Below are 13,153 nucleotides of genomic sequence, written 5' to 3' on the forward strand. Positions count from 1 at the left end.
ACACTTTTAAACGGATTGAAGCTATGTATTATTATAAACTTATAATTATTTACATTGTCACCGTGATCACGCACGCTGTAAAGCACGCGAAACGTCGGAGAAAAAAATAATAATTTAAAATTATGTAAGTAATTATAAGTTTATAATAATAATACATAGCTTCAACCCATTTAAAAAGTGTTTTCTTAATGTGTAAAAGCTATGTGAACAAAAGAAAATACTATTTATAAAGGTTTCCATATAATATACCTTGTGCTTATGCTTAAATAACATATAATATCTGCCTATCCTCTTTTGCAAAAGTTAATACTAAGATAATAAGTTCTAACCAAAGATACTATTATAAATTTAAAAAAAAAACCTGGTAAATGGGCGCTAATAAAATTCGAAATTATATTCGGTAATTTCGCTATATCAATCTATTCACATTAAGACTGTATATGGATGTAAAGATCTGTGGCGATTAAATGGAATTTCTATAAATATATCGGCTGATCACTATTACTGTTAAGCACTCCAAACTTGTGTCACCATCGTTGGAAGAATCGAAATATATTTTTAAATCAAAATTTGTATTGCTCATATATCACACTTTCACTTGCTTTATACAACTCCTGCTTTTCCCATCCTCTGTATCTTTTCGCCCCTAATGATATGTAAATGATGTTATAATGTTTGTATCCGTTTAATAGTTATCTAAAGTAATTTAATTGTCATTGGATTGCAACACATAAAAGTTAGAATTTGGGCCACCGACGTAGTAAGTAGCTCAAATGCTAAGTAATGTTTATTCACATTTCCGCTTGATGTTTAGAAACTGGAATTGATCGAAAACCGAGCTGAACACGTGAAAGTGCGTTGGCGATGCATTGTTTCCACGACACATGACCGCTTCAAATAACTTCACAAACGATTACGTAAAGCATACTATAATGGTAAAGATATGAGTAAGTATTTACATAAATATCAATTAAAATATATATTCTAGGTAGTTTAAATTTTACTACTATTAAAAAGAAAAACGTCATTCGATTACACAAAATTATTTATTTTAGCCTAAAACTTTTATCTATAACAATCTTAATATACATACTACATAAACTACTAACTACTTACTTCAACTACTAGTTAATTAATTTAACTACAATGTTAATTTTAAAAACATGTTGCAATCGTCTCTCACTCAAAATATTTAGGCTTTGATGCAGAACTGATTATGAATACATACGCCAAAAACTACGCAAACGAATTTCTTTAAACTTTTTACGTAGACTAAATATCTCGTCTTCGTCGCTACTTTGCTTTAAAAAAAAACCCCCAAATCAATTTTTATATACATATTATGAAGAAATTCCTAATTTTCTCTACAATCATTATAAGCCCAATAAGCGGCTACGGAACTTCAACCCGTTCAAGTGTCAATACTACATAGTATACTCTGTAATACTTATCTTTAAGCGTATCGTATAGCGCCTAGTAACAAAATGTAACTGGAAGCTCACATAATATGACATAATCACTATGGTTATTCTTAAGTTTATATTCTATATTCAATTTTAAAAAATAAGAATACTCTATACTCTAGACCTGAATGTTATTTGATATTTCATATACTCTGTGGTAATCTTTTTATGAAGCAAAAAATATAATTTCAAGTCCGCCTACCGCCTATCACGTCTAAATCAATGATTATTATGTATTTTACTTAATGTGTATTTATAAATAGTTATACTATTTACCCAGCAAGCAAAGGTTTCAATGTAAGTAGCAATAATATTATAATATTTTTAACTTGTGTTAAACATATTATTTTTAACTAATCTATCTCATTGAATAAGACTCATTATCTCTTTGTCAAATTATAAATGGTAGAAATCAGTACTTAAATAAAAACTCGGATATTAATTAGCTTTTTTGGTAAAAGGTATATCGGCACGATTTTATTTGAATGATCGATACAGATCGCCTTTCGCTAGTGAGTCGAGAGCCCATCTAGCCGTGTGTAGCATCTAAAAATTCATGACGCGGCGTCAGCGAATGCAGCCGGTCTCGCGCCATCGGCTAATGAGTGTCACGAGGGGGGAGGGGGAGGTAATGGCGCGGCGTCGGATGTCGCCGGGGGGTGCCGCGACGATAACAAAATCGCTAGAACGTGGCGCGCGAAGGCGAAAACAAAACGTGGTAATTTTGCGTTCTCGGGATATTTACTGATTAAAATTGCACTTTATATAACAATAGTTTCTAAAGCAACGTCCAGTAGATTGTTAGAATAAACACACACCATAGTTTTATTTCCTCATAATATTCGAAGGTACAAAAAATGAAGACCTAAGGAAGAATATTGAATTTCTGGAATATTATTATTCTATTATAGCCCTAAAAGACCCCAATTTGTAGGATTTTGTTTCAAAAAAGTTCTTTTAATAATAATGTATGATAAATAAAGTGACATATCCAATATTTAAAATCCTTGGACATCGGCAATGCCCGAAATACAGTGCGGGCGACGCGTCGTAAGTCGCGACGCGAGTCGGCGAGGGCCTTTGTGTGGCCTCGACTTGGCACAAACATACCTAGCACGACGGACAGCTATGTAATATACATGAACGCTGAAGGCTACTAGGTACGCGACAAAAACAATTCAAGTTCTTATGTTGCTAGCTCAAATAATTAAAACGACTTTGTTCAAAACAGGATTCTCATGTCAGTTGTGATGGTTAGATGTGATTGCCTTCTGGACGGTAGATTTTTTTCAAATATATCATTTCTAGAGAAGTTTCTAGATATATATACCAACAAGGTTCCAACAACCATTTCGTTTCGAAATGGTAGGTATCTACCGTGGAGAACTTTCTTTTTCTTCCTGTTCTAGAACCTTATATTTACCGAAACAAAATATTTCCATATTTCAATACAATAAAATATTTACTAATTATAATTATTGCATATTATCTAAGAAAAAGTACTATTCGCTAAGAAAAAGTTGGATATTAGGTTTATTCCCTACTTTAATAATTGTCATAAAACTAAGACGAATTTCGTAGACAGCCCCGAGACGATTTTACGAGACAAAAGTTTCAAAGTTAGAAAAGTTACTTCCCCGGAAGTTGCGAAAAAGTTCTGTCTTTAGAAAGTGGATGCGTTTGGAATTAATTGCATTAATAAAGTGCGGTGTTTACGGGTAGGGGCGGGCGGGGAAGGGGCGAAGGGTGCGGACAAAGGAGAGGCGCGGCCGGCGTCCGGCGATCCGCGACCGGCCTTATCACGGCACTCAGTCGACGTCCGCGGTCCGCGACGACCGTTTCGCGCCAACTTTCGGTAGTGACGTGATCTGTGTATTCACAAACTACAAAGTGAACACGTGCCTAGCCGCGCAGTGCGCATCAAGCGTTTTGCAAAAATTGCAGTTCAAGTGCGTTAAAATAAACCAAAACGGCTGACCTGTCGAGAATTGTAAACACAACACACGTGCCAGCTCGCAAGTAAGTTTGTCAACATTTCTCAGTTCTTTGACTTGTTTAAGAGTTTTTACTTTTTAATTACAATATTTTTGAATATCGTAATTAAAAATGTGATAAAATGTGGAATATCAGAGACTTCAAAGTGTAATATATTTTATGCTGCAATTAGCTATACGAAATTTTTTTTATATATTTATAGTTTCGGTTTAAAAGTTGATCGAAGGACTGTCTTTTGTTAACATAGCTTTTACACATTTAAAGAAAACACTTATTTACCGGATTGAAGCTATGTATTATTATAAACTTGTAAAATAATAATAAGTTTATAATAATACATAGCTTCAATCCGGTAAATAAGTGTTTTCTTTAAATATCGAAAGACTTGTAGTCGCCATTAACTGTGAAATATTATAGAAAATTCTAGGGTAAAGTGTCTTATTACGCAGAAAAAAACTTACCTACTAGGTACCTATATTATAATTATTTATAATATACTTTACAAAAAACATCCTTAATATAATAAATACGAATTTATTGTATTATTTAAATTGAGTTCTAGTTGTGTTTGTTGGTCGTTGGTGAGACCTAAAATTTTAATATACATAGCCTATAACTGCGAGTTAGTTTTAGTCAAATAGTTTTTATAAGTTACCATTTTTTTATATTTTAACAAATTGTCTCAAAATATAATAAAAAACTTTTTAAAATAATTTCAATTTCATAGGAGAAATAATGCGTAAACGATTAGTTTTTCTTTCTTTCTTGCCACAGCTTTTATTTCTACTCGTATCTATAGCGTGCACAAATAGTGTTATCTATTCAATAACAATTGATTTCACCTAAAACCAAGTAAATTGCATACGATGTGTTGTGATCAAAACAAAATACACAGCTATATTGATTGTCGTTTTGATTATAACACTCATAACGCCATCTATCGCGACCCAGCGCAAACAAACGTCACAAGGTCAGCATGTCAACGACCCAACAACTTTTGCCGCTGAGTGTTGTCGTAGGTCATAATTTTATGCCTTCTTTTTGTTTATCTTTTTCGTAACTTTATCGTCATATTAAAACAATTAAGCTTTGTCTCCGATATTATTTTTTCTAATTCAAATATGACTGTAAACTAATTAATGGTATGTAGGTGTTACGACACATTCTAAAAGTTCGTTACTCATAACTAGACTGTTTTTATAGTTTTATCATTTGCATTCAAATTTTTATAACATCAATATTGTAAAATTATCGCGCAAAAGAGCCATTTTTATAATGTCGGACGAATATATTATATAATTTTTTTTAAATTATTTATTCATCAGTGATTGTTATTTATTAAATCAACGTCATTTAGATGCAATGGGATATATGTCATTTTTATTAAACTATACGTTTGCTTGTTGCGGTTAATTATATGATACATCGCACACATATTTTGACATTAAAATTAATTCCATATTGTTTTAATTGTTACAGTAAGCGAGAGCCCAAAATGAGTACAAAGGGCAAACGGCCGATGCGCGCCCTAACGCCTGGAGATAAGATCGAAGCCATTCAGCGAGTTAATGATGGTGAATCAAAGGCTTCAGTTGCAAGAGACATTGGCGTTCCCGAATCAACTCTTCGAGGCTGGTGCAAGAATGAGGACAAACTCCGTTACATGACTTCGCGTTTGTCATCACCTGAAACTGACAAGAGCAATGATGGTGAACCCCCAGACAAGAGGGCACGAACGGAATCCCCGACTGCCCCCCAATCACCCGCCACAGCTGGTCTTGATCTCACTTCTTCCGTCAGCGTACCGCATAGTGTATCTCAACCGATTCCGCCTGCTGACGCACCCGTCGAACTGACCACTAAACGTGCTGAGCCCTCTCCCCAGCCCCACGCCCCTCGTGACCGCCGCCCTGATCCCGGAGCCAGTGTCTCAATGAGCGCTATTAGCCCACTATCCGGTCTCGGTCATTTGCCGGGCCTCGCTCACTCACATTTAGGACTGAGCTTTAATGAAATTGCAACCAACTTGACCTTATTAGCTCAACTGAATCCAGGCCTATCAGGTTTATCTGCTCAACCCGCAAGTCGTGCTTTACGTTCAGTACGCTCCCCCAAACCTACACACAATGGTGTCTTAAATCTCAATGACAACAAACATCGAAGCAAATCAAGCCATTCAACGGATCACTACAGGCACAGTTCCAAATCAAGTCACCATGGTGTCTCACAGAATCCTGCAAATCAGCCTGTTGACGATACACTGTGGTATTGGCTCAAGACGCAGCAAGCTATGCTCGACCTAACTGCACAGACAACAGCAGCTCATCCATTACAATTAAGTAAGCCTAGTGAACCGACATTACCACCGAAACCCGTTGCTCCCGCGCCTCCCATTGGCTCCCATCTTGACTACAATAGGAATTCTTGGTTATGGCAATACTACAAACAATTCGGGGGGGCCATGCCATTACCAGAAGACAAACATAAGTCAGCAACGCAGGTACCAAGAGATAAAGCAGCAGAAAACATTCTGTACTCCCATTTAACTAAAGGGAAACCAGAAGAACACATGGCAACTGTAACACCCCCATCGCCACCGAGACACCAACAGGATGTGCAGAGAGTTCCAGACCATGAAGAAACACGTTTGACTGAAGCGGAAACTTTAACCAGCCCGGAACTGGGTACTGAAAATAAAGAGCCCGTCTCTGATAGAAGCTCAGAAACTGGCAGAAGTCAGATAAAAGCTCGGACTGTGCTCGACAACTTACTGTTTAATAACTCAAACCAACCACAAGGAAGTGACGATGCTAAAATCAACAGTATGTACAATGGCGGATGGGAGTCAGGCACAGCAGAGGCGCTAGAACATGGGGAGAAATTTTTAGCGTGGCTGGAGGCTAGTGGCGACCCTAGCGTCACGCGTATGCACGTGCACCAACTGCGTGCCCTGTTGCACAACCTGCGCACGCGGCGGGCGGCCGCGCCCGTAGCGCCCGCTGGGACCACCGATGGCGCACGTCGCAAATAAGCGTCCAGACGGGAACGCGCTCGCTACAGGGAATACATCAATTACTTTGTACATAGTCAGAGTTATTTCGTCGCCAGTAAACGTTCACTTGTGATATGTGTAGCCAAATTTGCGTAATTTTTTTCTTTGTTCTAAAAGAAAAACTATGCGTTATCCTTTATTTTAGAACTAAGTTATAGATAAGTCGATTCTGGCGCTGTTCTCTTAAGCTTTGTCGAGTGTATACACTTTTCACTGATATCAATTTTATTATAATACAGTAGACAGTGAGCATAATACATCAACTAAACACATTATACTTTTTCATGCACATAAGCTGTTTCGTGATTAGAATAAGTAGTACTGGTGTATGTTTCCACTTGAATATTACATTCCTAGCAAAACTATTGTAATAGTCCAAATCCCTGTGTTCTACCTCAAGTCGTATCTATGCTAAGTCACGGCGCTTCGATCGCTTCATTATTTGTATATTGTAGCCGAAAGAGGAGTACAAAATCTGATTATAACTGATGGTTGGGTGAGTAGATACCAAATATCGAACGGATAGGTAGTAATCAATGTGCCAACGAGCGAACTTGTTAAGATTTAAATATTATTATTATGTTGATTATGCGCAGGTAATTGTTTTTATTGCTCAGTATTTTATATGGTAGACATGTGTCTCGACTCGGAATTGTATTATATGTTAACTTTAACAGTTAAGGATACTGTGATCAAAATTATAAATTATTGAGAGATTATTAATATTATAAGAACATTCCTATGAATAGAGTGTATTATCTTAATGTTAATGTCCAAACTCCAAGGAGGTGGAAGTGTCATTAGAAGAGTTCAAATCTCTATTTCTTTTTCTCTATTGTTAGAATAGTTACATTTCGTGTTGATGGTACCTTTTCGCTCCACTGAATTTTTCGAGAGATTGATATTTTGTACAAAATTAAGATTATAAATACTCCTAACACAGAGTTTGTGAACTTGAAATGTTAAAGAAATAAAAATGATTGAACCTTAACACTGGCTTTTATTTGTCACTTAATATAAAACGATTTTCTTTTTATCCATTTAAGATTAATAATTTATTCATTTTTCATTAAAGAAAAATTTTCATTCAAATAAATTATTCATTTAAGAAACCTCTAATAATACTGTGTTTTGACTTTTCTCAAACTTTAAGACGACGTTATTAGAACGACTGGCGCCATCTAACAATTGCAGAGAAAGCAACTAAAGGTAGCCAACATTTTTACACCTTTTTTTATCACTAAATGCAATTTTAAATAAAGTTATATTACATTTAATACCAAATAAAAGGTTACAAATAAACCAAACGTAATATTGTTAAAATGTTTAGTATATAAATATTAATATAATAGAATATATATATATATATATATAATATTAATCCCAGTGCCATCTAGCGAACATTTTATGAAACAATCTTCATATTCGGCATCATAAAGCCACCTACATATTAAGCCTTAAGAAACGTTCTGTAAATTAAAACCTCGTAACTTTAAATTTAAAAAAATGACTCACGTGCAGCATTGGTTTGTTGAGAGGTTCGAAGTCGAAATAGTCTGCCATAAATGCTGCTACTCCTTGCCAGGTATTTGTATCAGCGTAGCACAGCTTTGTTGGTCGAATTGTGGTGCATACCATTTTCTAATAAAATAGGTTCTATAAATTTTTGATATATTCTTATATTATTTATAATGGTAATTGCCTGCTTGAAACGGCATGCTCATTTGCTGTTAAGTGATACCGCCGCCGATAAACGTCAAAAGGTCGCGAAACCGTTCCGTACTTTTATGGTACACCCTTTTCTGGAAGAGCATGTATTTGGAATAAGTAAAAGTGTTCACATTATGAATATAATGTAATAAACCCTGCTATAAGATATTAACGTTAATGACTTATTTGTACTATTAGTGCTGACCTCTATACGTCGCCCAAAGGATTTTTAAATTTGCTAATGAAACTGCTATGCAGTATTGTCTAGACTCAAAAGATGTCGTTTACAGCCAAAACATCAAACATAATATAGCTACTGTAATAGAAAACAAATCACGTCTGCCACACTAATTCAAACTCTCTGGTATTGAAATTATGTAACCATCGTAATCTTTGAGTCCACGAACTACTGCTAGTCATAATAAGAAATTCAATCACTTTGCTTACATCTATAAAATTTATTTACGAATATGTCTTCTCTATTAACTTAGTTACATCAAGACTATATACCTATGCAGGGTTACATAATCAATTACCTGTAAACCACACTCATTTGGCGCCTGCAACAAAATTGGTTTCCGTAATTTATAATGAAACAGAAACTGACGTCGAAAATTTTCCGCGTAGGCCAAAATGAGCCTTTCCTTATTATTATTGGTATAGTAGCTTTTTGGAAAACAAGTTCTGGTCTCAAACACGGGTTCTGTGATTTCAGGCCAACACAAATTAATAATGCCGAGTTCATAAATTGCATTATTCAAAGATTGCAGAGTTAATGGTTCTAATATGTCTTTTAGACTAAATATGTTAGGAGGAATCTCTTCGATATCATTTTCTTCAACTGGTCGATTGAAAATCTCACTTCCAATAGCTTCGTTTACTTCAAGAACTGTATCGAGGGTCTCCAAGTCAGCTTTCTTTTCTTTGTCAACAAATGTTTCAGAAATAACTTTCACGGTACTCATTTTCAATTCACTTACACGGTTAATAACGGAAAAATTAATGTTAATCTGGTTTTTTATTGTAAAAAATAATGACTGAAATTTTCAGGATTTCAGTTGCTAGGTAACTTGGTCAAACTGTTTACTTGGGTTATCTTAGTTATTGGCGCCTGCTTCTTATTGACTGCAAATACTCTCGTGAGATCGAGTCTAATGTATCCGCTTTCATGTTGGGTTATATATAATCACAGTCTTATTTTAATTATTTGTATAGTTATGGTCTTACAACAGTTATAACAAAAACCGACGGTACGAAAGCAAATTTACACAATATTACAAAAATAACATATACATTAACTAAACCAATTAATAATTCATACCTATTGATTATTGGGATTATATTTAAATTTCTTGGGTCTTTATTTATGAACCCCGAATACTTGAAGATGTATTAATAAGATAATTGTAAGATCAATATTGATAAAATTAAAAAAAAGATATAGTTCCCAGGCGAACCTTCGAGCATGAATCTGGTAATGGAATCATTTTTTCAAATTTTATACATTTTGTTAGCGTTGTTTTTATTGTGACTCGCGCATTTGCTTTTGGGAAACAGAATTTGGTGAAGTCAAGATGATGAACACCATAGAGGGCCTACATTGACACATTAAAAAGTTAAGTTTTTTTTTACTTTTTAACGTCGATATGAACTTTTTAACGCCTTTCTGTATTATACACATTCATTAAAGTGAGGGATTTGTGGGTGTCTCTATGCTCTAGTATGGCTAACAGTATATTGTTTTGGTAGGAAATTTAAACGCGTTGGGATGTGACAGCTCCAGTGCAAAAAGACGAGCATTTAGAATGTTATGCTACAGCAGGGCATGCCAGCATTCAAAGAATTTTTTTGAAGAAAAATAATAGCCCGATTTAGAACGTACTCATTAAACAAAAAATAATAAGTCTAATTCAGTATGGGCGTAAAACTTTAGCCTGGCCGGTAAACAGATATCAAATTAAATTTGAAGTTGACAGAGGTCGCCTGACAGTTGACTCTAAGTTGAACTTAGAGGCTGGACTAATTCTCACTTTTCATTTTCCAATAATCAAAGTTTTTTTTAGATTTCTATTACGATGTTTCTTAAAATTTGTTTAATTGTATATTATATACAATAATACTAAAATAGGCCCCATCAAACATGTTTACGCTTTAATACATTTTAATTTATCAGTGTGACTAATTATTGTTATTACCAATATTGCATTCAATAGATTATTTACCGTGTTATTTAGGTATTTTGTCGTTTTCGAATAAGCTTATCGTGCGCAGTCGTGATCAAACTTCAAGGTACAAATAACGTTTAAAGTCAAGGGCGGAAGGACACAATGGGCAACAAATCATCTTTATTATTAAGGGAAGAAGAAATTGCACAAATACAGGAAGAAACAGGGTGTAAGAATTTTTATATCTAATAAATATTAAGATATATCTATTAATATTTCTTAAAACTTTTATAGTAACTATTCTGTTTTTGTTTTAGTTACTCCTAACCAAATAGAGCGACTCTATTCACGTTTTACGGCTCTGGATAAAAATGATTGTGGTACATTGTCTCGTGAGGACTTTCTTCGTATCCCCGAACTCGCAATTAATCCATTAAGTGAACGAATTGTGTCTGCTTTCTTTGCTGAGAGTCATGATGATAGAGTCAACTTTCTACAGTTTATGCGAGTATTAGCTCACTTTAGACCTATAAGAAAAAACAGAGCGAATAAACTTAACAGTCGGGAAGAAAAGTTAAGATGTAAGTATGCAATTTGTTGAGTTTTCAATTTATATCTTTAGTATCTATTTAATCTAAGACGTATTATCATTTTTATTCAAAGGTTTGTACTTGGGTAAAATTTTATGTAAATTCATTAAACTTAATTAAATTGCTTAATAATTTATTAATATACAAAATTTATGTTTTCAGTTGCATTTTCAATGTATGACCTAGATAATGATGGCAAAATATCACGAGATGAACTTCTAGCAATACTTCACATGATGGTTGGCGTAAATATAAGGTAAATAATTGTCACATGTGTTGTTTGTGTTATTAGACTTATGTTACTCAAGTAATAAAAATGTCGGAGGAACATTTTTTATGACGGAAGTTGCCAATAATATCAATTAAAATTCCAGTGAGGAGCAGCTATCAAGCATTGCTGAGCGAACTATATTAGAAGCAGACACCAACAATGATCAAATGATATCATTTGAAGAATTTGCTCGGGCCCTGGAGAGAACTGATGTAGAACAGAAGATGTCAATTCGCTTCCTCAATTGACCACTAGGATCCTGAACTCTGCACAAATATTTTCTAACAGTAGTGCTTGTACACATTATATTTAAGTTGTGTACTAGAAAATAGCTTCAAGGCTTGTATAACTTCAAGACAAATTAATGTGGCTTCATCTATTTTCTTCTTTCAGGTTTTAGCTAGCTAACTTAGTCTCAAATAGACCATCTTTCAAATGTCTATTTTATTTAATTACAACTTAAAATTTTAATAGGATCACAATAAAGAATATTACTGTTTAGCTTTATTACAAGCATATGCATTATGCGATGTATTATATATTATTATAAATATTGTAAAATCTGTAAAAAATGTATTTTTTTTTGGTTATACACACTATTTCATCACACCTGAAGCAATTAAATGCGTAATCAATAAAACATATTTTTATATAATTGTTTTAACCAATGTAAATCAATTAAACTTGTTACCAAAAATTGCATAATATTGTATAATTATTAGTAATTTATTGATGTAGGTAGATGCAATATATTTTGTGACTAAAGGTGTATTTTATTGAATTTTCTTCAACATCGTTATTTTGTTCCTAGCAAGGAGGAACCGTCAAAGACGTGCCGGAATAATCCAGCGCGGAGCCTGTAGCAAATTCTGTTAAGGTGCCCTAGGTTTTCTTTAGGTTCTTCAGTTTATGGTATTAAAACAAATAGCCTACTAAATCAAATCATGCTCTATATTCAACAAAGTGAGATGATTAAGACGTTCTTATAAGAAAATAAAAATCTGCCTCCTTGATGTGGTATAGATAAAATAGACTACAACCTTTTTAGGTCTGGGCCTTAGATATCTGTATCTGTTTCATAATCTTTTTTTTTAAATCGAATAGGCAAGTAGGTGATCCGCCTTCTGTGCCTGACGCACGCCGTCGACTTTTTGGGTCTAAGGCAAGCCGGTTTCCTCACGATGTTTTCCTTCACCGTTCGAGCGAATGTTACGCATTTAATTATTAGCTCGAAACATAAAGAAATTCCATTGGTGCACAGCCGGGGATCGAACCTACGACCTCAGGGTTGAAAGTCGCACACTGAATCCACCAGGCCAACACTGCTATGATGTGGTATAGATGCTAGTCAAAATATGTCGATTATTATTAAACATTACAATGAAGTTTGAATATACCTAATTATTTTTAGTATTTAACGTGACTAATCGAGTTTTAGATTTTTTACGTGAAAGTGCTGTTTTGTTACAGGTACGTTTGGGGGGGGGTTGGGGCCCGTAGCTTTTGCTAATCATGCTACGTGGCTAATACGTCACTGTCAAAGTATATTAGTTTAGAGTTTACTTGAACATACTTCAGTATCAAATTGGGTCATTGCACTATGTATGACTCCCATATTACATTTTGACATGGAATACTTACCCTAGGCTTATAATAGCCACTATTGTTGTCCTCATTATGTATGTATGTATATAAAAAACCCAAGTATTTTTTTAGTATTGGTTTCTGCATTCATGTTTACACCAATTGGGATGCAAGGAATTTTATATGAACTCCTACTTTTAATTATGAATTAGGTAGTTACCTAATGTTAATATTTTCAGTTGAAAATATTCATCAAATCTTTGACATAATTCCTTTCAGACCTTTCAGATCTGGCCCGGAGATGTTGATGGTGTATCGTGATC

The 13,153-nt window shown here is 34.4% G+C and overlaps 3 protein-coding genes across 4 annotated transcripts in view; 2 read left to right on the plus strand and 1 right to left on the minus strand.

The window, feature by feature from the left end:
- The window catches only part of LOC123720085 (dynein regulatory complex subunit 7), a 105,557-nt gene extending 96,285 nt beyond the window's left edge, over positions 1 to 9,272 (minus strand). Inside the window, exons 1-2 of the mRNA XM_045676547.1 lie at positions 8,757 to 9,272; positions 8,026 to 8,151 (exon numbers count right to left, since the gene is read on the minus strand). Of these exons, the coding sequence (XP_045532503.1) occupies positions 8,026 to 8,151; positions 8,757 to 9,185 (555 nt within the window). The 5' untranslated portion in view covers positions 9,186 to 9,272. The remainder of the gene's footprint in view (positions 1 to 8,025; positions 8,152 to 8,756) is intronic.
- On the plus strand, positions 1,671 to 7,501 carry LOC123720086 (protein distal antenna). Of its 2 annotated transcripts, none has more exons than XM_045676549.1 (2): positions 1,671 to 1,760; positions 4,938 to 7,501. In XM_045676549.1, the coding sequence occupies exon 2, from the start codon at positions 4,954 to 4,956 to the stop codon at positions 6,487 to 6,489; it is 1,536 nt and encodes a 511-aa protein (XP_045532505.1). In that variant the 5' UTR covers positions 1,671 to 1,760; positions 4,938 to 4,953; the 3' UTR covers positions 6,490 to 7,501. The 2 variants fall into 2 exon arrangements, with proteins under 2 accessions (XP_045532505.1, XP_045532504.1); XM_045676548.1 differs by lacking the exon at positions 1,671 to 1,760 and adding an exon at positions 3,248 to 3,482.
- A 974-nt stretch (positions 9,273 to 10,246) lies between the features above and the next one.
- LOC123720747 (calcineurin B homologous protein 1) lies at positions 10,247 to 11,797 on the plus strand. Its single transcript, XM_045677486.1, has 4 exons — positions 10,247 to 10,614; positions 10,703 to 10,966; positions 11,138 to 11,231; positions 11,350 to 11,797. Exons 1-4 carry the CDS (start codon positions 10,548 to 10,550, stop codon positions 11,492 to 11,494), a joined length of 570 nt encoding a protein of 189 aa, XP_045533442.1. The 5' UTR covers positions 10,247 to 10,547; the 3' UTR covers positions 11,495 to 11,797.
- Positions 11,798 to 13,153: the final 1,356 nt, after the last annotated feature.

Source organism: Pieris brassicae, chromosome 2, assembly GCF_905147105.1.
Source record: "Pieris brassicae chromosome 2, ilPieBrab1.1, whole genome shotgun sequence".
NCBI classification, from domain to species: domain Eukaryota; kingdom Metazoa; phylum Arthropoda; class Insecta; order Lepidoptera; family Pieridae; genus Pieris; species Pieris brassicae.